This window comes from Zosterops lateralis (assembly GCF_965231275.1).
Source record: "Zosterops lateralis genome assembly, chromosome: 12".
In the NCBI taxonomy this organism is placed as follows: Eukaryota; Metazoa; Chordata; class Aves; order Passeriformes; family Zosteropidae; genus Zosterops; species Zosterops lateralis.
The window spans coordinates 2,017,544-2,042,038 of record NC_139772.1 but is presented as its reverse complement, the minus strand read 5'-3'; the positions used below and the strand labels follow the sequence as shown (position 1 = coordinate 2,042,038).

At 43.0% G+C, this 24,495-nt stretch overlaps 1 protein-coding gene across 2 annotated transcripts in view; it reads left to right on the top strand.

Annotated features, from left to right (window-relative positions):
* The window catches only part of BANP (BTG3 associated nuclear protein), a 125,140-nt gene that overhangs the window by 24,748 nt on the left and 75,897 nt on the right, over positions 1-24,495 (top strand). For both annotated transcript variants that reach the window (XM_083870032.1, XM_083870031.1), the window contains exons 6-7: positions 601-776; positions 10,391-10,630. In XM_083870032.1, coding sequence (XP_083726158.1) covers positions 601-776; positions 10,391-10,630 — 416 coding nt within the window. The remainder of the gene's footprint in view (positions 1-600; positions 777-10,390; positions 10,631-24,495) is intronic.

Below are 24,495 nucleotides of genomic sequence, written 5' to 3'. Positions count from 1 at the left end.
GGTGCCGGGGCGCCATTGAGTTCAATAATGTTGGGATTTGGCTACAATAACTCTGGGATTAGGGTATTCCATGCCCCTATTCCTGAGGGGTTGTTCTCTTTGGGATTTGGATATTCCATGTTCCCATTCCTCCTGAGGGGTCATTCTCTTGGGATTTGGATATTCCATGCTCCCATTCCTGCTGAGAGGTTGTTCTCCTGAGGTGACTGGTGCTCCTTGCCCGCAGCGCGGTGCCGGGGCACCATTGAGTTCAATAATGTTGGGATTTGGATACAATAACGTTGGGATTTGGATACAATAACTCTGGGATTTGGATATTCCATGCCCCCATTCCTGCTGAGGGATTGTTTGTTGAGGTGACAATTCTCCCTGCCCGCAGCGCGGTGCTGGGGCGCCGGTGAGTTCAATGATGTTGGGATTTGGATATTCCATGTTCCCATTCCTGAGGTGACAGTGCTCTTGCCCGCAGCACGGTCCTGGGGCGCTGGTGAGTTCAATAATGTTGGGAATTGGATACAATAACTCTGGGATTTGGATGTTCCATGCCCCCATTCCTGCTGAGGGATTGATTTTTGAGGTGACAGTTCTCCCTGCCCGCAGCGCGGTGCCGGGGCGGCGGCAGAACACCATCGTGGTGAAGGTGCCGGGACACGACGACAGCCACAACGAGGACGGCGAGAGCGGCTCCGAGGCCAGTGACTCGGTGTCCAACAGCGGCCAGGGGGGCAGCCAGAGCATCGGCAACAACGTCACCCTCATCACACTCAACTCCGAAGGTACCTCTGATGACAAGGGCGGTTTGGACTTTTGTGTTGATGCCTTTTATATATATATATATATATATATAAATAAAAAATATATACTATATAATATATTATGTATTATATATTATATATTATATATTATATATTATATATTATATATTATATGATACGTTATATATAAATTATAGATCATGTTTTATATTGGTATATTTTATTTATATACATTATAGAAATATAATACAAATATGTATATATTTGTATTATGTATATATAATATACATATATATACAAATGTAATATATTACATATAATTATATATAATACAGAATATATAAATTATGTACTATATAACATCGATATAAATCTTATTTATATACATTATATAATTATATTTAGTTATCATATATTATATTATATATTAATAAATATATACCTATATATTATATTATATAAATTATATATCTATTACATTAAATATAATAACAAAACATATAAATATAAATAATATAAAATATAAAATATAATTACATATTAAATAAGTATTATATATATTTTTATATATATATAAATATATTTTTTTTTTTTATCTTTTCTATTGATGCCTTGGGAAGGCTGACCTGAAACAGAGACTGGGCAGAGTCAGAGAATAAAGTAGAGATTTATTGAAAGGCCTTTAAGATACACCTTGGGCAGGACAAGAGCCTGGACAGGGCTGCACCCAAGGTGGACCCAAAATGGGCACAAAATGGACAAACGATCACCAGGTCTCACACTTTGATAAGTTTTGGCCCATTTCCATATTGGGCTTTAATTGTCCAATTCCAGCTCCAGGCTGGGAGGTCCCATCCTGCTTGTCCCTCCCTCCAGCCACCCTTGTTTGTGCTTTTGGGGCTGAGAGTTGTCCTTGGTGTGCAGCAGGAAAAGGGTTTGTTTTGTGTCCCTGCTGTGTGCAGAGCTGAGTGACACTGACTGTGAGCTCAGAGCTGCCCCCCTGGGCACCACAGAACATGAAACACATGGGAGATAAAAGTTAAGGCATCAATATACCTTTTATGTTTATACCTTTATATCCTCAGTGCTCTTAGTGTGCACTCTTGTAATTCCTGAAGTCTGATCACTTAACATAGTCCTGGTATATTTCATTTATTGAGCAGACAAACAGAAGAGGGCAGAAAAGCTTAATTTATTCTTTTGGGTTCCAGCCTGGCACAATTTAAATATTTTCAATGGTACAGTCGCTGGGAATTTGAAAATCCAGCAGTAAAAGCAACCCTTGGAAACTTTTCCTGTAGGTTGGGCAGTTAATTCTGCCAGTGCAAGAAAATGAATGGAGAGGAGAGCAGGTAATTAATTACTGATTAAAGGGACAAGGTTTGGAAATAACAGGGATTTAAATGATGTCCCAGAATAATTTTTGTGCCAATTTGAAATACCAGTAATTCTATTTTTAAAAACTGCAAAACCAACCAGTCTTGCTTTTGGAAAATCATGTAATAATTATTGATATAATCTTTTATGTTTATACTTTATATCCTCAGTGTTCTTAGCTTGCACACTTGTAATTCCTGCAGTCTGATAATTCAGTGTAGTCCTGGTTTTCTGTTAAACCAGGAGATCAAACATCCTAAAGGCCTCACAGTGAGAGCCTGGAAAGCCCTAAACTGTCTTGGGAAACCAAGGCCCCCCTCTAGAGAAAATATCCTGTAAACCAGAGATTTGGCCCATCCAGGGGGAATATTTTTTTTCCCCAACCTCAGTGATTCCAGAAATTTTACTATGCCAGGAGCAAAGCTGCCAGCACCAGCAGGATGTTTGGTGTGTAATTCCTTTCCTGCCTTGCCCTGGCACAGATTTCCACAGGCAAAACGTGATGTTTGACCCACTGATGGAAATTCTGAATAAACACCTAATCCATTAATGTCTGCAGATCTGATTTCCCCCAGAGCTCTGGGACACTCATCCATTCAGAATGTGTGAGATTGATGAATGCTTTGAGGATCAGATCAGTGACCCCCCTCCAACCTGCCCTTGCCCTTGCACGGGAGGGAATTGCTAAGTGCCTTCACCTGCAGGGTGGCACAAATTCAATTATTAATAAAGGAAGAGATGGAGAGGCAAAGTCACAGCAGCCCTTGGCTTTCATCAGCTGGGACACAATTCCAGGAGACAATTCCAGGAGACAATTCCAGGACACAATTCCAGGACACAATTCCAGGAGACAATTCCAGGACACAATTCCAGGACACAATTCCAGGACACAATTCCAATTCCAGGGCACTCCGAGGTGGGCAGAGGATGGAGAACCCAGCACTGAGACCAAACACCAGCTCCAGTCTGTCATCCTGGCTCTGGACAGCAAAACTAATCTGTGTTTAGGGTTTGTTTTATCTGACACTGAGCTGTGGGTATTTTCAGGATTTAGGGAATGGATTTCTGTAAAGGCACTGTTTGGTGTCTGCTGGTTGCTCTCATGTAATTGTGATAATTTAAAAATTAGTGTTATTGCCTTTCTAGCCAGCCCTGAAAAATAATGATACAAGAGCTTTGAGCCCAGTTCCAGAAATGGTGTAGGACAAGGCTGGTTTTTTTTTTTTTTGCTGACTGAACACTGTGACTTCATTCCATGTGTTTTTTTAAAGTCCAGTTAATTTTGGCATGCATGTGTTCTTACTCTGAATTCTGGAGTGCAGCAGCTTCTCACTTCAAACACAGCAGTTTTTAAATTTTAAAAGTTATTTAATCGTGAACATTCTAATTAGGCTTAGAAACAATGAGCTTTGTGCAGTTCAGTGTCTTGTGCAGAGCAAAGAGCACAAAAAGAGCTTTTTTTTAGTTTCACTGATACACTTTAGGAGTGGGAGAGCCATTGAGTGTTATACACTGAACATGAGGAAATTTCTTTTATAGTGATTTATTTTATAATTTTTATTTTTTATAATGGTTGCATCGGATGGATGTGATGGCCCAATGTTATTTTCCTCTTCAATTTTCACACACTGCACTTGGCAACTTTAGGGTGGTAAGAGAAGGAAAAGTTTGGTCTGTTCAGCTATTTTGAGATTTTTTCCTGTGCTTTCCAGAGTTCTTGTGCATTTTTAAAGTTCTGAAGATCCTGAATTGGATTTCCCTACCCTGAAATGCTGCAGCTGGTCTTGAGTGTCCTCCTTGCACAGAACTTTGTTTTTGAATCAGTTCTTTGGGCCTTCAGAGCTCTGAAGATGTTGACTCATGGAATGATTTGGGTGGGAAGAGACCTTAAATCCCATCCAGTTCCAACCCTGACACCTCCTGCCATCCCAGGTTGATCCAAGCCCTGACCTTGGGCACTTCCAGGGATGGAACATCCACAACTTCTCTGGGAATTCCATCCCAGGACCTCCCCACCCTCCCAGGGAGGAATTCCTCCCCAATATCCCATTGAACCCTGCTTTGAAACCATCCACCAGTCTGTGGTGCAGAGAATCCCGAGCTGGAAATACAAACATGGATTTTTGGAGCAGATGAGAGGACTCTGCTCTGCCCTGGGTGCTAATGAAAGGCTGACTGATGTTTTTTCCAGAGAAAACTCCTCAGTCACGTCCTGTCTCCTCAACTTGGCATCCAAAGCAGTCATTTGATAACAGCAGCATTAAACAGCACTCAGGCTTTGCTTTCCAAACGGGGATCCAAGCAGCCTTTTTGTCCGTGGCCCAGAGTTATCTGTGCACAGGATTTTCCAGCTCAGGGCAGGATCAGATCTCACACGTGGGATGAGCACTTGGAGCTCTTTTCCTGCCAAGCACAGTGAGGAGCTGGAGCAGGACAGGAGTGAACCTTTTGTACCCTGAAACAAAATGATGTGGAGACACTGATGAGGCTTTAGGACTTGTGAAAGCCAAAGAAAATGATAAAAATTGAATTGCTTTGGGGTTTGTTTTTTGTTTTTTTCAATTATTGGGAGGCAGCAGAGGAACAAGTTTCTTGCAGGTGTCTGCCACAAGGAGTTAACGCTGGCCCACCTCCACCCAAACAGAACAAAGATATATTAAAAAAGGGCAAAACTCAAATTAGAAATCTGATTTTCTGACATTTTCCAAGGTTTTTTTAAAAGCTCTTTGAGTCCATGGATTTTAATTTTCGCAATTTTATTTGGACCTTTTTTTATCTGAACTTTTCGTCTGATCCCATCCTTCCATGAGTCATAAAAGAATGGAACCTCTCTTGGATTTCACCAAAAATGAGTCTTATTCTTAACCAACAAGTGACCTCAGTGATGTTTTGTTTTGTTGAGGCTGAAGAACCTGTGAGTGTTTCCAAAATATCTCCTGGTCCTGGATCTGCAGGGGCTTCAGAGAGAGCTGGGACTGGTCTCCTTCAGCCTTTTTTTACCTGGAGCAGGAGATTCTTTTGGATTTCAACTGAGATAGGGCAGGCTTAGGTGGAAGGAATTCCTCCCTGTGAAGTTGGGGAGGCCCTGGGATGGATTTAAAAAAAAATAAATCAGTAAATGTGATTTTCTCTGGCTGTTCCATCCCTGGAAGTGTCCCAGGCCAGGTTGGACGGAGCTTGGGATAGTGGAAGGTGTCAGGGTTGGAATTGGATAATCTCCAGTGTCCCTTCCAACCCAAACCATTCCATGATTCTGGGATTTTTCTTTGATATCCACAAGGAAATAAAACCTTTCTTTCCCCCCACACAAGAACAGTGAAGTGAGAAGCTCCAGCTCTGTGCCCAGGCTGAGTGTGTTGTTCCTGAGCCACAATTCCCAAGGGCTGAAATTACATTTTGTGCTGGAGGAGGTTTTGCTGAATGTGACTTTAAACCTTTATTTTAGCACAGCTTTCAGTCGCACTCCCTGCTGGATCTGGAGGTGAATTTACAGCCTACTTGTCCCTCCCTTCCACAGACTTAATGATTTTTAATTAATAAAGTCAGTGCTTTGGAGTCTCTGCCAATTAATCATTGCCCCTGTGAACTCCTGCTAATTGACAGGAGCTCATTAAAAGATCACAGAATCCTGGAATGGTTTGGTTTGGAAAGGGACCTTGAAGCTCATCTTGTTCCAAACCCTCCACACGATGCTGATGTTGAATCTTCTATACATCAGCCAAAACATTATTTAATTTCTCGAGAAATGGAGGTTTATTTTTGTAGCTCGGGATTTGTTTTCTTGGGGGTTTATTTTAATTTTTTAAAGATTAATTCATCTTTCTGCCTCTCTGCACCTACCAGTCTTTTGCTGCCACTGCCAGCTTTGCACCCAGCCTTGAGAGTAAAATAAACACAACTTCTTGGAGTGATGGAACACGTTAATTCCAGTATTTCTGTGGGGCAGGTGTTTCCTTTTGTTTTCCCTGGTTTTAAAGGGATGACTGACAGCTCCTGGGGAGAGAACAGAGCCTAGCTTTGCTTTTAGACTCCCATATCAGACCAGGGGAGCAGATCCCGATGGAAAAATGTAACAGCTCAGTGTTTGTCACTTCCCTGGGTGGGAGAGCAGCCCCTGTCTGGTTTTTGTTCTCTTGACAGGGATTTTCTTGCTGCTGACCCCAAAGTGGTTCCTCCTATTCCCAGAGAATTCCTTTTTTGTCCTCAGCACGTCCCTGGATAGGGGTGGATGGTCAGCTGGGCTGGGAGAGAAAAGAAATGCAGAAAAAATAGTCAAAACCAGCCCTGAAAAGCAAACTGGGTTCAGCAGAATGGAGATAAAGGCAAATTGTTGAGAAAAGAACATTGAGGAGGAGCCAGAAATTGGTGTGTGGTGGAATTGAGGCTGTGAGTGCAGAGAGGGAGCTGGTGGAGCTGGTGGGGCTTCCTGCACTGCAGGGAGAAATGAGCAGGAGCCACTTCTGTGCTCAGCTAATGTTTGGTGTAAAAAAGGCAAGGAAGTACCTTTCCCCTTAGAGAGCAGCAGGATCCTCAGGAAAATCCCCAGGATTGGGGTTGGAAAGGAGCTCTGGGAACACCTGGAGCAGGTGGCACAGGGACACATCCAGGTGCCTTTGGGATCATTCCATGTCCACACCCTCCCTGGGCAGCTGTGCCAGGGCTCTGCCACCCTCCAGGGAATGAAATTCTTCCTCAGTTAATCAAAGAAAAAGAAAAACAGGGCAAAATGAGAAGGTGTGTGATGAGCTGAGCTCCAGATGAGTGTGTGCTGAGTTGAAGGGTTTGACTGTGTTTTTTGACTGTTCTCTTCCTCCCCAGCTCACATTTACTGAGTTTTTGGAAGTCTTGAAGCAGCAGCAGCAGCAGAGTCTGTCTGTGCAATGCTGGGGTTGGGATCTGGATTTTACAGAGCCTGCACTAAATAACCCACCTCCCCCAGATCCCACCCAAATGTCACCTCTGGAGCCTGAAAACACACCTAAAGAACCATCCCACATGCAATAAGGGATGTCTGAGTGCTGGGAGCCTCCAGTGATCCAGATTTAGTCAATAGTGTTTATGTATTTATTTATTAAATTCAGGGAGAATTTCCATCCAGTTCCCGTTCTGTTTTCTCCTTCCTCATCCATTCCCTCCACACCAGAGCTCAGGGCATTTGTGCCTCACTCACAACTGCCCCTGGATTTCCTCTTTCCACTGGATTTTTGGGTGCCAATCCTGTATTTGCTCCCTGCAAAGTGCCAGATGTGTTGGCAGCCTGGCAGGAATGATTTTTGATCTAAAATAAGGAATAATTCAGCTTTTATGCCCCTCACAGAGCTGCAGTGGATTCATGGTTAACTTCAGTCATGCTTAATGCAAAATGGTTATAAAATAAATTCCCTTTCTGTTGAAACTTTGAAAGCAGGAGGAAAATGCAAGAGATAATTTAGTGGGGGGATTGTGGTCATAGGTCAGAATAACAAGATAATGTCTTTTTTTCCAGGCTGGGAGTAATAAAAGAACAGTTGCATGTGGTAAAAACAGTATGTTCTGGACTCTGTGCCAGCAGAAAAAAAAAAAAAAAAAAGAGAGGATTTTTGCAAATTGAACAAAATCTTTGGTTCATGTAGGTTAACAACGTTTGCTAAAAGAGTCTGCAGGCAAAAGGTGTTCCATGAGGAATAAAAATTCCTCCATCCACCAGCACTCCTGTGAGCTGTGAGGCTCTGATAGGCTGCAGGATAATTTATTCAGCCTTCCTAGAATTTCTCTGAACAAACGTACACGTTGATCCAGAGATGTTTTTTTGCTTCTCCAGATCAGCCCAAATTTTTCTAAACCCAATCCATTTATCTTGAGGAACAGCCTGTTGTTTTCCCTGATAATGGTAACCAGACTTTGTGGTGAGGCCAGACACAGTGGCATGCAAAACAAGGCACAGCTCATGCAAAACCACTTTATTTTTCAGATGGCACCTGGTACTGGGAGCAGAAAGCAGCCAGTGTGACCTATCCTGGCTCAGGATAAAAAGAAAAAGATCAAATTAAAAAAAAATAAAAATAAAAGAAAAAATACAAACAATTTGCAAACGAACGAAAACATATTCAGGGCACGAAGTTCTGATTTCAGCGGGAAAAAAGTTGGAGGGACGAGTTGCTAAGGACATCAACAATAAAGAGTTTTATTTGCAGGTTATATATAATATTATGAATTTTAGGAAGGAATTCCTACTATTTGTGAGGGTGGGGAGGCCTTGGCACAGGTGTGGCTGCTCCAGGATCCCTGGAAATGTCCAAGGACAGGCTTGGAGCACCCTGGGATGGTGGAAATTGTTCCTGCCCATGGCAGGGCTGCAGGAGATGATATTTAAGGTCCCTTCCAGCCCAAAGCATTCCCTGGTTAGTGCTGATAATCTGCTGCTCTCAGTGATAAATCAGGATTACACAACCCAACGTTTGCCTCATCCTGTCGTTACTCATCGCTGTAAACTCAGCCCTGACATGTGGGGTGACTCAACCCAAAGGTCGTGCTGCAAGAGCACTTTGGAGTGTTTGGAGTTGCTTTTATGTTATATTTTATTGAGTTCTCCTGGCTTGTTGTCTGATAAAGGCCAGTGCAGGGTTTGGAAATGCAGCTGCTGCTCGCTCTGGGTCCTGCTCGGTGTGAAAAGGAGACTCTGTTTGACCTGAGCTCTGTCACCTTCTGTCCCCAACCAGGAATTGGGGACTTTGTATCACAGAACTCAGCTCTAAGATCACTTAATGAAAGAAAAGTCATTACTGTAATTGTAAGTGAATGCTGTTCACAATAAATTACTGCAAAGCTCTCTGTGGAAGGGCTGAGTGACCCCTCAGTCAGCAAACCTTGTTTTACTCCACAGAGTTGAGCAAACACGGAAATCAAATCCAAATGGTCCCTGTCAGTGGACACTGAAATATTGCTGGAGTGTTTTCTACCCAGTTCCTATTAGCAGAGTGAGGAATTCTGGAATTTGGTTTATGTCTGGAATGGGAGTCTCATCCTCAGCCCCGTGTTCCTCCACTCGAGGTGGGATCGGTCCTGAACTCTGTTCCAGTTCTTGGTTAGTCTTGAATCCATCAACTGTTGGCATTGTCTGCACAAGTTAATTGAAGTGAAGGCCTAGTATTCATTTTAATTTAATTTATTTATTAAATTAGATCCCTAGTATTCCTTTTTTTTCCCCTGAGAAACTGGGAAAAAAATAAAAAAGCTTTTTAATATGTTGAGTGTGTGTGTAGGTGGGTATAGCTACTCCTGGTCTCATATTTGAATAAGAAAGAAGATGATTAGGGATTGATTAATTATCCTTCTGCTGGGCCTGTTCCTTGGGAAATTATTATTTAGAAAATAATGTAGCCAGTAAATATGAGGAAAAACCCGAATTTTGTTTGGGATCTCTGGTTACATCCTAAATCCTTGTCATTGCTTGGTGTTCTCTTTTTAAATGATTAAACAAGTCAGTGTTCACTATTGATCACAACTTCTTAAATCTCTAATCTCGCTCAGCCTTGTTTTAATCTCAGGGGTTTGGGGTAGGGGAAAAACAAAGTTCAAAGCTGTTGAAAATTTGAACCTTCATCTTTAGGGGGTGAGAGCACTGGGCCTGGAGTGGTTTCTCAATAAAAGAGAGTGAGTTGGAGACACCTGGCCTGGCTGCAGCAGTTCCTGTGTGGGCCAGATTGTGCCCAACAATAATTTTTGCTCACTCACAGTTGGGATGAATTTGGGTTTCCTCCTCTCAGCAGCTGATGTCGCGATCCCGGGATCCGCTCACGGACACCAGGGAGCAAACTTGGGGGAATTCTGCAAACCCCAGGAGTGCTCTGGCTGTGTCCTGATCCTCCATCCTTGCTCAGCCTTGTTTGGGGTAGGGGAAAACCAAGGTTTAAAGCTGTTGAAAATTTGTTGTGCTTTGAGAACATCCCAGAGCTGCAGGAACCTTCATCTTTAGGGGGTGAGACAACTGGGCCTGGAGTGGTTTCTCAATAAAAGAGCTCTCTGAGAGTGAGTTGGACACATCTGGCCTGGCTGCAGCAGTTCCTGTGTGGGCCAGAACATGCCCAACAATAATTTTTGCTCACTCACAGTTGGGGTGAATTTGGGTTTCCTCCTCTCAGCAGCCGATGTCGCGATCCCGGGATCTGCTCACAGACACCAGGGTGCAAACTTGGGGGAATTCTGCAAACCCCAGGAGTGCTTTGATTATGTCTTGATCTTCCCTCCTTGCTCAGCCTGTCCCCCAATGTGTGTTTCAGAGGATTACCCCAACGGGACGTGGCTGGGCGACGAGAACAACCCCGAGATGCGGGTGCGCTGCCCCATCACCCCCGCGGACATGCTGCACATCAGCACCAACTGCCGCACGGCCGAGAAGATGGCCCTGACCCTGCTGGATTACCTCTTCCACAGGGAGATCCAGGCCATCTCCAACCTCTCGGGCCAAGGGAAACACGGCAAGAAGCAGCTGGATCCTCTCATGATCTACGGGATTCGCTGTGAGTGAAATACGAGAGTTCGGCGCGCGGATAAGGCCGAGAGGGACGTGCGAGATGGGATTTTAAGGGTGTGTTTGATGTGTGGGGAGATGTTCTGGTGGCTTTATGGAGAAAGTTTAGGGGTTTTTAGGAAGAAATCCTAATGGGCTGGTTTATATCAGTTGGTGGGTGTTCACCAGAAATTCTTCAGTCTTTTATTCTCAATTCCGACTCCTTTGCAACCGTCAGCTTCAAGTATAGTAAATATTGTAGGAATAATAAATAACACAAATTTCAATACTGTTAAAGTGCTCAAACATGGTCTTGAACCCTCATTTTTGACTTCCCATTTATGTCTCTTTTTCCAAAAGACTTGCTGAGATTGTGATGGGAAAAGTTGGCAATCTCAGGATCATAAAATCTGTGCGTTCACAGCAGGATGGATTTCTGTCTGCTCCATGTCCACGAGCCTTTGGATTATTGAAGCTGTGAACTGATATTATTGGTGTTAAAGGCACGATATTTGTTAATTTAAAAGGAATCCAGTGTGGTTTCATACAGAACAAAGGCACAGCCACTGGTTTGAAATGAAAAGAGGAATCTGGACGTGAGCGTCGTGTTCTGGTGTGGCAAATTCTACTGAACACACTGAGCACAGCCAAGTCTGCTCCCTGTGCTTTATTTCCAAGAAAACTAGCAAAACCAGGATTTGGGGAGTTGTTTCTCCTGCCAGGGGGTGATTGAGCCCTGGAATCAGGGAATGGGCACAGCCCTGAGGCTGCCACAGCTCCAGGATGTTCCCAGGGCCAGGCTGGGATTGTTGGGGAGTCTGGGCAGGTCCAGGATTGATCCTTGAACTGGATTTTGATAAATCAGGAGGTCTTGTTGTCACAACATTCTTTATAGTCACAGTTTGTGTAGGTCACCAACAGTGGAGTGGGAATAATTTGTTCTCCTGGTGAGTTTTGTATGGAATTGGCGATTTGAAAGTCCAGGTGAGGCTTAGGAGCAGGTCAGGAAGGGATTGTGTGGGGTGGGGTTTGGGGGATAGTTACAGAAAAGGGACTGGGAATGGTGGTTGATGATGGCAGGAAACTCATTCCTGTTATCTGCTGTTGTTTCCAGTGGTTTTCAGGCTGTTTTGGGGAAATTGAAATCCCAATCTAACCCACTCAGGGGGCTGCATTAGGGCAGTTTTTGCTTTATTATTTTCCTGAAGCAGAAGACTTCAGGCTTCTTCTACAAACACATTAAATATATATATTTTTAAGAGAGATAATAATTCAAATTAATGCTGATCTCCAAACCCATTTTGCCTGCTGATCTCATCAGCATCAACGATGATGTTTTTAAAATGTGGATTTTTGTTGAGATCTTTTAGAAACACTAAGAAATGAATCCTGCTCCTGTGTTAAAGCAATTCTCAGGCAGTTCTTTCCCCATCCCTTAGATCTGGGAGCACAAATCCCAGGGGTCAGTTTGTAAGTGGTTTAGAGGAAGATGAGATGTTTGCAGTGTGAGCACGGGGGAAGGAATGTGACCAAGTTCTCAGGCTGGGGATTATGTCATTTCTGTGAGGCATCCTGACCATGGAGAGACTGGATTAGGGAAGTGATCCCTGCATTTGGAATGGTCTGGAATGGCACAGGGGGATCATGAGCTGCAGTCAGTGTCTGGCTTTGGTGGATGAGCACGGTTTGGGATCCAGGTATCTGAAACAGCTTCATTCCTTCCCACTGTTGGCTGCTGCGTTGTTTTCTTTTGGGAGCCAGGCCATAAAAAACTGGGGATTTCTGGAAAAAAATAGACCCTGTGTGGATCTGGCCAGAGGAGACTGGTTTGGGCAGTGAAATGTTGATATTTCTGGGGATTTGCTACCAGCAAGGACAAAGAATCCTGTGGCAACCAGCAAAAAAAAAAAAACACAGGAGAACTTGATGGAGCAGCAAATGCAACAGTGAGAAAAGTGGTCCAGAAATGATGATTTCACTTCATAACCTGATCTGTCATCCCTGGGAGTCATTAGGTGGGAATGGAGTTGGATTCCACAGCCTGGGGAGGAATGTGGAGCTCTCAGCTCTGGAGGATGGGGCTGTGCCCGTGTTCTCACTCCTGCTGAGTCTGTTCCATCCCTGGATTCCCTGTGTTCCCTGGATTCCCTGGATTCCCTGGATTCCCTGGATTCCCTGTGTTCCCTGGATTCCCTGGATTCCCTGCCATCCCCTTTCCTCATCCACACACATCTGCTTTTCATCCCTCCCAGAAAATCCCCCCAAATCTGAGTTTCCCTGGCGTGGGAACCCCCCCAGTGCTGGTCCCCACTGTGGGATTTGCTCCTGCTCTGATGACTTAATTCAAACAGAAATGAAAAAAACCCAATGTCATCAGCTTGGCCTGTGCCAGTCACAGCCAGAGGAGCCCAAAGAAATAAAAATAATTTTATTTTTCCTTTCATTTCAAGTTTCTTGCAGTTTGTCAGTGGAATGATATTCCATCCCTTCTTTTTTTATTTTTTTTTTTCTATAAGAAAAACACCCAGCAAATCTGCATTTAATAGAGAAAGCATTTTGTGTAATCTGCAGAAAGTATAGAAAATGAAGAGATGTGTGTTTATTAAAAAATTCTTGATGCTCTGCACAAGGTTTACCACAAAGAAGAGAGGAAAGTTTATCTTTGGAAGTCTGAATTTTCATTTGTGGTAGGAATTTGCTTGTGGGGTGGCAGTGGTACTGAGGAGAGTTTTTTAGGCAAGAAACCAGAATGATTTAAACACAATCTCTGTCATTAAATAGCTCATTACCTCAGCCCTGCTAAAAATGGAGATTTTTGCTGGTGAAATCCGATCTGAGAACATCCTCAGCTGTAATTTTCTTTGCCTAACAGAAAATACAGGTTTTGCTCTTTGGAGATTTCACAGCAATTTCCACGAGCGACTTGGAAAAAAAACCAGATTTCCCAAATTCAGAATTTTGCAGTTCTAAGGGATGGTGTAATAGAAAAGATGATTTTCCAGGGCATGCAGAAAAAAAAAAAAAAAAAAGGAGAAGGGATTTCTAAAGCTCAGAAAAGCAAATTTATCAGTAGTTCTTTTTATTCAAAATAATCCAAGTAACTAAATTAAAAACAACATTAGTTGCTTATAATATATATTTATATACACACATATTTGATATTTTATTGTGTGTAATTTGTGTATTATTTCTGTGGAAACCTCTTGCTCAGCAGACTCTCACCTGTGATTTTCCCACTTTTTTATCAGTTCCGGTTAATTATTCCAAGAGGATGGAAGATCAGAAACTCCAGATTAAATGCAGAATTTGTTTTTGGGTGGAGGAAGGAGATCCAAACTCATGAACTGCATTAAGGGGAAACCTGTGCCCTTGTGCTGTTGGACCCCAAAATTCTTATTTGGCCTCCAGGCAGCGTCTGTTGCTCAGGGAATTATTTATGCACATGGGAATAAATACAGGGACAGGATTGTCAAAACCAAAATCCCATAAATCCCTCCCCAAAACCCTGCAGGGCTCACAGAGGGGGAGGAACCTGTGATGAAAAATTTGGGTGAATTTTCCCATTTTCTCCCAAGACTTTCACAGAGTGAATTTCTCCCATTTCCCTTTAATTTCATCCAGAATACATCCCTGTCTTTTAAACCCCACAAAACAAAGTGTTAGCTGAGGATGCCTCATGATAAAATCTGATTTTTAACCCTCAATGTTGCATTTTCTGCTTCAAACAACAAACAACTTCACTTTGCAAAATGTGAAAACAAAAGAAATCCCTCAAACCCAAAACTTGGTGTTCCTGTTCTATAAAAAATTACTTCCAGGAGGGATATGGGAGCACTTCTCCTACTGCAGGAGTTGAAAGAGATGTTAATACGCTCTGAAAGGAGCTGTGTCCTCAGCAAGAGGCCAAATGGAATTAAACACTGGCTCTGCTTCCCAAAAATAAAAAAAAAATAATAAAATAAAAATCCACACACCAGCTCTGGAGCTGCAGCCCACACACGGCTGCTTTAATGGGAAACACATTTGGCTGTGGACTCGATGGCAGTGGGATGAGTTTATGTATTTTAAATATAAATATTAATATTAATATTCCTGCCCACAGCCCAGGCAGGTTGGGGCTGTTGGTGGAGTGGAGAACGTGAGGGGAGCTCAGCATTGCTGCTCCAGCTCCTCATGGAGGGTTTGAGTTTAAAAACAAAGCAGGAGAAGCAGCGAATATATCACATTTCTGTCCTTCTCGAGGATTATCCTGCCTGGAAATGCTGGAGGGAGGGCAGGAGGTCTCAGGGATGAGCTGAGCTGGGATGTTTCTCTGCTTTTGTGGGGCTCTCCAGGCTGGTGCTGATTTCTGGGATGTTTATTATGGGATCCTGCAATGGTTTGGGCTGTGTGCACCAATTATTTATATTTTATTTATATATATCCATGGGCAGGGGACACTTTCCATTGTCCCAGGGTGCTCCAAGCCCTGTCCAGCCTGGCCTGGGACATTCCCAGGGCTCCAGGGGCAGCCACAGCTTCTCTGGGAATCCATCCCAGGGGTTTCCCTCCCTCCCAGGGGATGATTCCTCCCCAAAATCCCACCTAATCCTGGTCCCTCCATCCCTTGGAAATCTTTTCTCTCTGCAGCTTCTGTCTCCCTTCAGGTGCTTTAAACAAACCCTGCAATTACTGAGGACGTGCACTAGAAACACAGAATGTCATCAGTGTTTTCTATTCTTTCACTTTCCCACTTCCAAAAGCCTTTTTTTTATTACTGCTTTTTTATTAACTCGACCAATTTTTTCCCTTTTTTTTTTCCCCCTCATTTCCTTCCTAATATCTGGATGCTTTTTCAGCAGATTTTTTCTTTGTCTTCCTTTCATTTCCTGTTTATAATTTTGGGCTTTCTCGTGTCTCATTTCTGAATCTCCCAGCAGTCGGTGGCTGATGGAGTATTGAGGGTTTAAAAGTGTCACACCTACATCTGCTGCAATCCTGAGCATCCAAAAAAACCCTTGGATTTCCATCTGGAGAGCCTGGAGGAAAACCATCCCAACTGGCATTTTGTCTTTAACATTTCATCAGCACCAGAAATTGATGGATTTCTGTGATTTGGATATTGCTAATTGTTGTTTCAGTCCCTCCCCAAGCTCTCTCTGGAGGTTTGGGACAGTGGCAGAGCTCAACCCCAGGAATTTCCTGAGGATCCCTGAGCTGCAGGATAAGAGCTCCTCATCCCAGCTCTGGTAGCCTGAACAGGAGTCCTGTGGTTTGTGTCTGATGGATGAGCTAATCCTGTGGTCCCTGGAAATCCTTTTTGCCAACATTTTCTTCTCCCAGTGCTAAACAGCACGGGCTGGAGTTCTTGGGAAAGGAGGAGTGACTTCAGGCTGTTCCTGTGGTGTTATCACAGAACCCTGGAATTGTTTCCCTTGGAAGGGACTAAACTGAGTCCTTCCCAACCCTCTGGATGAGCAGGGGACACTCTGATCTGGTCCAGGCTGCTCAGAGCAGCTGCTCAGGGACATTTCTCCTCCTCTGGGTGGCTCCAGGGGATGCAGGACAGGTTTCACTGGAGCTTGAAGGGTTCAATTTGCCCAAATGGGTTGAGTTTGCCCAGTTGGGTTGAGTTTGCCTAATTGAGTTGAGTTTGCCCAGTTGGGTTGAGTTTGCCCAGTTGGATTGAGTTTTCCCAAATGAGTTTTCCCAAATGGGCTGAGTTTTCCCAATTGGGTTGAGTTTTCCCAGTTGGGTTGAGTTTTCCCGTTTGGGTTGAGTTTGCCCAAATGGGTTGAGTTTGCCTAGTTGGGTTCAGTTTTCCCAATTGGGTTCAGTTTTCCCAAACGGGTTGAGTTTTCTCAAATGGGTTGAGTTTTCCTGTTTGGGTTGAGTTTTTCTGTTTGGGTTGAGTTTCCCCAGTTGGGTTGAGTTTGCCCAAACGGGTTGAGTTTGCCCAGTTGGGTTGAGTTTGCCCAAATGAGTTGAGTTTGCCCAAATGAGTTGAGTTTGCCCAATTGGGTTCAGTTTGCCCAGTTGGGTCGAGTTTGCCCAGTTGAGTTGAGTTTTCCCAATTGGGTTGAGTTTGCCGATTTGGGTTGAGTTTGCCGATTTGGGTTGAGTTTGCCCAGTTGGATTGAGTTTGCCCAGTTGAGTTGAGTTTTCCCGTTTGGGTTGAGTTTTCCCAATTGGGTTGAGTTTGCCGATTTGGGTTGAGTTTGCCCAGTTGGATTGAGTTTTCCTGTTTGGGTTGAGTTTTCCCAATTGGGTTGAGTTTTCCCAGTTGGGTTGAGTTTGCCCAAATGGGTTGAGTTTGCCCAATGGGGTCGAGTTTGCCCAATGGGGTTGAGTTTGCCCAATTGGGTCGAGTTTGCCCAATGGGGTCGAGTTTGCCCAATGGGGTCGAGTTTGCCCAATTGGGTCGAGTTTGCCCACTTCTGCAGCAGCCGAGGGGAGATGAGATGAACTTGGGAAGTTCTGCTGAGCTTTGTTCTGGTCAGGACCTGAGCTCTGAGCCTTGCCCAGGGCTCTGCTCCCCCTGGAGAGCTGGATTGGGTTTTTTGGGAAAGCCACAAGTGATGACATGTTATGTCCAGACCAGGGAGAGGCTGCAGAGCTGCTGGACTCTCTCCTCCTCAGCAGCAAAGTCTGAGAGTTCTGCACATCTTTTAAAAAGCAAGAAGTGAAATAAATCCTTTCTGTGCTGGGCTTTTCTCCTCTCTGAGGAGCTTTAATTTCTGTTTCCCCTGGGGAAGGGCCTTGTCTCTCTCAGAGCTGCAGGAGTGTGGCTGCAGTTTCACAGAGCTGCTGTTTTGTGAATCAATTAAATGCTGCCACATGCAGGGCACTGATAACCCCTTTTGAGGCCAGGCAAGGAGATAATGGGAGAAGCCATTGAGTTTTATCTCAGCACCACAGTTCTCATCCATGGCATCAATGCTGGCCTTGCTTTCAGCTGCAACTGGAGTTTGCTTCTTTCCTGGGCACTTCTCTTGATTTCAATTATTTTCCTGGCCCAGTCCCTTGTTAATAAACTGAAAAAAAAAATTAAAAAAAAGAAAAGAGGCAGCAAATTTTTGGGAAAAGAAAATAAAATGTGTTTTTTTTCTCTCTCCTCCTCCTCACACTTCTCTTGTCACCCTTGAGTTCCACAAGTGAAGAATTGAATTTTCCATTTTTTGGCAGAGCAGCACTGGGGGGGCTGTCAGTGTGTAAAACATGGCTCTGTGTGTGTGATGTGCTCACTCCTGGGCTCTCCACAAAACACAGAAGGGATGGATGGAGGGATGGATGGAGGGATGGATGGATGGATGGATGGATGGATGGATGGATGGATGGATGGAGGGAGGGATGGATGGATGGATGGATGGATGGATGGATGGATGGATGGATGGAGGGATGGATGGATGGATGGATGAGGGATGGATGGATGGATGGATGGATGGATGGATGGAGGGAGGGATGGATGGATGGATGGATGGATGGATGGAGGGATGGATGGATGGATGGATGGATGGATGGATGGATGGATGGAGGGATGGATGGATGGATGGATGGATGGAGGGATGGATGGATGGATGGATGGATGGATGGATGGATGGATGGATGGATGGAGGGATGGAGGGATGGATGGATGGATGGATGGATGGATGGATGGATGGATGGATGGATGGATGGATGGATGAGCTCACTTTGGCCCATCTGTTTCCACACTCCTCCTTCCACCCCTCAGTGCTTTTTCCCTTTTGGCCAGACTGAGTTCAAGTACGTGCTGAAGTGTGTGCAGGTCTGCACTGCTGGGGCTGGGCATAGAAAAAACAGCTTTTTTGGGGGCTTAAAGTGTTATTTTAGGAGTTTATAAAGAAAAAAAAAGGGCAAGTTGGGTGGTTTGAAGATGAGCTCTTTGAGAAAGTTTCTGCTGCAGCTGCTGATTTTTAAAAATGGGGGACAAAGTAGAAATAAATAGAGGATTTTCTTTTTTTTAAATGATGGAAACAAAATAGAAGCAAATGCCATTTGTCACTCTGGAGTAACTCGGGTGTAACTCAGGACCTGGAGCAGAGAACAGGAAGAGTTTTAAAAACCCTCTGTTTGGTCCAGAATTATTTTCTTGCAGGGTTGATTGATTAATTTCTATCAATTTTACTCAGTTATTGAACAGCTCTGTCACCATCAGGACAGGGATTGAAGGATCCCTTTGGGAGTTCTCTGTGGCTGCTGCTGGAACACCAGGAATTCCAGGACCACAAAATATTCTGTTGTTCCTGCAGGGTTTAATTCATTAATTCTGCAGGGATTGATTAATTAATTAATTCCCCAGCCCCTCTGTGCTCCAGAATCTTTCAGAGCCCTGGGTGTGTGTGTCCTGTGAGGAGCTGGGATGGAGCAAACCCAGGAACAGATAAAAATCCACTTTTTTCCTGCCACGCTGGGGAATTTGACACCCCACTAGATGGCAATATTTGAATACTGATGGCTGGGAATAAATGAGAATAAACCGGGTTCTGGTGGCTGTAAAAGAGGTAAAAATAGCCTGGCTGAGGTGCTGAGGTGTGACTGAGTGTAGGAGCTCTGGACCAGGATTCCTTGGTGGAATTTAGAGATTCCAGATCCTAATTAACATTAATTTTTTTCATTTTTAAAACTCCTGGTAATGGTTTTTTTAATTTGAAGAACAAAAGCGTTTAAAATGACTTCAATCTTCGCGTCTCCTCTGAATCTGTGACTTGTTAAAGATGAAAATATTCAGACAAATCCCCTCAATAAATATTAATGAGCAGAATAAAAACTTGGTAGCTGAATTTGCTTTCCCTCCAAGTTCCCAGCAGCTCCTCCTGTCTCTTTTTGGATGTGAAAAGGGATTTTTTTTGGTGACAAGGATGGATTTTCCAGGTGTGTGACATTGGTGGAGCCTCCAAGGCTCTGCCATCCCTCCCCTCCAAATATCCCAAATTTATCCCAACCCAAATATCCCAAATTTATCCCAAATTTCCCAAATTTAACAGGGGGAAGTTCCTCCCAGCTGCCAAATAAACAATTCCTGGTTCCCAAACCATTTCAATCTGGGCAGGACAAGCCCTGGGTGAGGTTTGGAGGATCAAAGGAGGAATTCCAGAGGTGCTTCAGCTTTTCCTCTGCTCCCTCAGTGTTTGGAGCAGCAGATTTTACTCTCATTTCATCAAAAAGGCTCCAAATGTTTGACCCCGCTGAGAAAAAAATGAAGGAAGCCAAAGCCCCAAAAAATCAGTCCCTTCCCTCCTCAAATGCAGGAGCCTTTATTTCTTGTAGGATCCATCTTATTCCTGTCAATTTAAAAGGATTTTGTCCATCACTTTGAGATGAATTCCCCATCCTGCTGTTTTCCTTTAGGCTTTAAAAATTAGAAAGATTTGGAAAGTGAAGGAGCAGCGACCCAAATCTGCTTGGATTCTGTATTTAATAGAAATCTATTTGTATTTTATCCAAATTCTGTGCTGCACTTGCCCAAATCTTTCCCAAATGCACCAAAAGCAGCAGGAATTTCTGGGCCACCTCTGCATGAAAATACTGATTTTACCTTGGAATTTTCCATGGAAATCTGGGATTTTTGGGGAATGGGAAGCAGCACAGACTGGGAGTGTCCAAATGAAACTCCTGATGTGGAGTTTGATTTTTTAGGAGCTGAGATCAGGATGGAATATTTCATGTTTTGATCTCACCAATGTCTTCTCTTCCTCCTCAATTTGTAATTTATTTGATTTCTTTACACTTTCATGCTCTGTGGGGATTGCTTTTTGTGCTCCCTGACTTTCAGAAGGAGAGAATTCCTTCCCCAGGAATGTGCTTTTCCTGGGATTTCCTTAATTTATAATTAATCCTGGTTTTTAGGAAACCCCAACCTTTATTTTGTCCAGCAGATCCTCTAAAATTCTCATTTCCCCTGTGTTTGTACCAAATCAAATCTTTTTTTTTCCTTTGCATTATTTTGCTTTGTATTTCCAATCTTCTTTTTTTTTTTTTTTTCTTTTTGCATTTCCCAGCTTTTATTTCCCTTCAGAACCACAGCAAGATTTATTTCAGACCTGCACTTTTGCATTTTTCACTTTTGCACTTTTTCATTTTACTGGAACTCCCCCAGATCTCTCCCTGCACCTGTTGCCTTTTAAAACTGACTTGAATTTTTCCTGACTTTTTTCCCTTCTTCCTGAGCTTTTCCTTTGCTGAGATTGGAATGTTGATCCTCAATTTCCCCTTTTTTCCCCCTGTGACTCCCTGAATTCTCTTTGCAGCCCTTTTTTGTCTCCCAAACTGCAGCCAGGATCTCTCTGCCTGGAGAAATCACCCAAATTGATGAAACCACTGAATTATTTTTAAGTCTCTGGTGTGTTTTTCATGGAGAGTTTCGTGCAGGAAATGAGGTTCCTCCCCATAAAAATTAAACTTTGGACTTTTATTGTTTGAAACTAAAGATACCTTTTTTTTTTTTTTTTTTTTTTTTTTTTTTTTTTTTGAGGCATCATTCATGAAAACATCACTAAAAACACACTCAACCAATCTTAAATCACCTAAATCCTGTCCTTTACTCTCTTTTTATGGGCATCCATCTTCCAAAAATCTTGTCTTTTGCTCCAAGTGCTGATTTATATTCCCAACTGGATTTTTTTTCTCTGTGTTGTTGTGCAGCTCAGTGGATGCTCTGCTGTAAAATGATGCAGCTTTTGAGAGTAAATGATCCAAAAAAAATTCCTCAAATCCCTTTTCCTTGAATTATTTCTGTCTTTTCTCCCCAAGTGAGAGGTCTCATCTCCAATATCCTGCTTTTCCATGTTTTAAAGCCCCTGGAGAAGTTTTTATCTCATTCAAAACTCCTCCACTGCCTTTTAGGTTCAAGATTTTTTCCTGCTAGGAAATGTCTTGCTGGTTGTAAAGCAAGGTTTTAGATTGGGACAGCATCTGAACAGATTGGACATCTGAAATTAATTCTGGTTTTTATCAGTTATTTTTGTGCTTTAGGGTTGATTTTTCAGGCCTGATTTGCACATGGGTCTGCAGTGCTTGTCCAGCCCAGCCTGACACCCTGACAGCAACTGGGGATTTCATGAATGAAGGGAAAGAAATGAGGATGTTTGGCTTGGAAAATCTGTCCCTGATGGTTTAGGGCTCTTTAGCCTGAAATTTTCCTGTCTGTCCCTGTCCTGGTGAGGTTGTTGTCTGTTGTCCTCCTTTCCTTTCCTTTCCTTTCCTTTCCTTTCCTTTCCTTTCCTTTCCTTTCCTTTCCTTTCCTTTCCTTTCCTTTCCTTTCCTTTCCTTTCCTTTCCTTTCCTTTCCTTTCCTTTCCTTTCCTTTCCTTTCCTTTCCTTTCCTTTCCTTTCCTTTCCGCCCCTTTCCTTTCCTTTCCTTTCCTTTCCTTTCCTTTCCTTTCCTTTCCTTTCCTTTCCTTTCCTTTCCTTTCCTTTCCTTTCCTTTCCTTTCCTTTCCTTTCCTTTCCTTTCCTTTCCTTTCCTTTCCTTTCCGCCCCTTTCCTTTCCTTTCCTTTCCTTTCCTTTCCTTTCCTTTCCGCCCCTTTCCTTTCCTTTCCGCCCCTTTCCTTTCCTTTCCGCCCCTTTCCTTTCCTTTCCTTTCCTTTCCTTTCCTTTCCTGAAATTTCCTTTCCTGAAATTTCCTTTCCTGAAATTTCCTTTCCTTTCCTGAAATTTCCTTTCCTGAAATTTCCTTTCCTTTCCTTTCCTGAAATTTCCTTTCCTTTCCTTTCCTGAAATTTCCTTTCCTTTCCTTTCCTTTCCTTTCCTTTCCTTTCCTTTCCTTTCCTTTCCTTTCCTTTCCTTTCCTTTCCTTTCCTTTCCTTTCCTTTCCTTTCCTTTCCTTTCCTTTCCTTTCCTTTCCTTTCCTTTCCTTTCCTTTCCTTTCCTTTCCTTTCCTTTCCTCCTCACACTGAATAATTGATATCACTTTATAATTCAGGACAATAATTGTCCTGAGTAATTGATATCACTTTTATTTCTCTTTGAATTAAGTGTCATCCTGGAATATCCCAGGGATTAAATTTGCTCTGCTTTTACTGACACCCGTGGAAAGGAAACTTGCACAGCAGCAAATTGGAATTTCAGCCCCTTTTCCTCCTTTCCCATTTTGGGGACTGTGAAGTTCTCTGAGTTCTTGCTGTCACTTCAAAGTGAGAAATATTGAGGACTTTAAAGCACTTTTGAATTCAGTTTTGGGGTCCAGCATTTTCTTCCTGTGTTTCCTCTCCTTTATTTCAAACCGCTCCAACAACAACAGAAAAAGACACTGAAACATCAAAAAAACCCAAATTTTATTTTATAAAAATGATGCCACAAGAGATCCAGTCCTCCCCTTGGCTCTGGCAGAGCCTGCAGATCTCAGCCTTTGAGGACTCATTTGTAATGCAGAGGAAACTCCGGAGCTTTTGCTTTGTGCAAACCTGGAATTTTGTGGCTCCAGGCTTCAAAACCATTTTTCTTGCAGGAACAGCCCCATATCCTGCTCTTTAGGTTTTATATACAACAGCTTAAGCAAGTCCTTGACAGGATTAGGAGCCCATCTGAGAGGAAGATGGAAAGGCCAGTAAGTGGAAAAGTGGAAAATATTATTTTACTTTGCAGGGTAAGGGAAGGAAAATGAGAATTTTAGAGATTTTTGCAGCTTTGTCCTGTAGAGTTAAAGAATCTCTGGCAGCCTTGGCCTGTCCAGGGACAATTCACCTCTGAATTTTCAAGTACTGAAGGTTTAGATTATTAAATAAAATATTAAATGTTCAGAGAGTTCTGGTTGAATTTAGAGGGTTGGAATCAGAGAATCCTGAGATGCTTTGAGTGGGAAGGACCTTAAAATTAATTTAATTTAATTAATTTATTTTTCATTCCATTTAATTCCACTCCCTGCCATGGGCAGAGACATTTTCTCCTGTCCCAGGTTATTCCAGCCTGTCCTGGGACACTTCCAGGGCTCCAGGGGCAGCCACAGCAAATCTGGAATTCCAGCCCCTCCTCACCCTCACAGGGAAAAATTCCTTCCCAATATCCTATTGAACCTTTTCTTTGTCATATTAAAGCCATTCCCCTTGTCCTGTCCATATCAAAATCCATCTCCCTCTTTTTTAGGTGGGCAAATAATGGATTTTTCAGGGGTTTTTTTTGTTTTGTTTTGTTTTTTTATTTATTCTGCAGGGGGTTTGGGGTTTTTTGCTGTCAAGTGTTGGTGCTGGAGGAAAATCCAAACTCCTCAGAAAGTCCCAATGAAATGGTGAAAGTGTGGAATAATTCAAGCTGACAGTGCACAACATTCCCAATCCAATTCCCAATTTTAAAGCCAGTCCTCCCCATGTTTATGGAACACTTTGGCAATTGAATAATTGAAAAGTGCATCCTGAGACTCCTAAAATTGTGAATTTTGGGAGTAACTGTGCACAGGATCTTCACTCTGAGCTCTGGTTTTTTACTGGATTTGGATCAATTCTGAACTGAGCTTTAAAAGGGTCGATTTATTTTTATTTATAGGGAGTTTTATGCAGTTTTTTACTTCAGCAAGAGGCACTTTTGTGCTTTTACCATCAGATTTATCAGTGAGAAACAATCCTTGATGCAGCTTTGGCTCTGCAGAGCTGGATCCTCCTCTTAACTTGGATATAACAGTGTAACTTCCACAGATCTGAGTGCAGCTGATAAAATCCCATGGCATTTTTTTTAAATTTAAATTTTAACACAGAATTTTAATAATGACAGAATTTTAATAATGACAGGATTTTAATAATGACAGAATTTTTTAACAGAATTTTTACACAGTTTTCCAGAACTGCAGATGAACAATTATGGAGTTTTTGGAATAAATTTTGTTGAAATCTTGTCAATGCTCAGCTTTGGGGGCTCAGAACTGGTGTGTGGGATTTGCTGTGTCCTC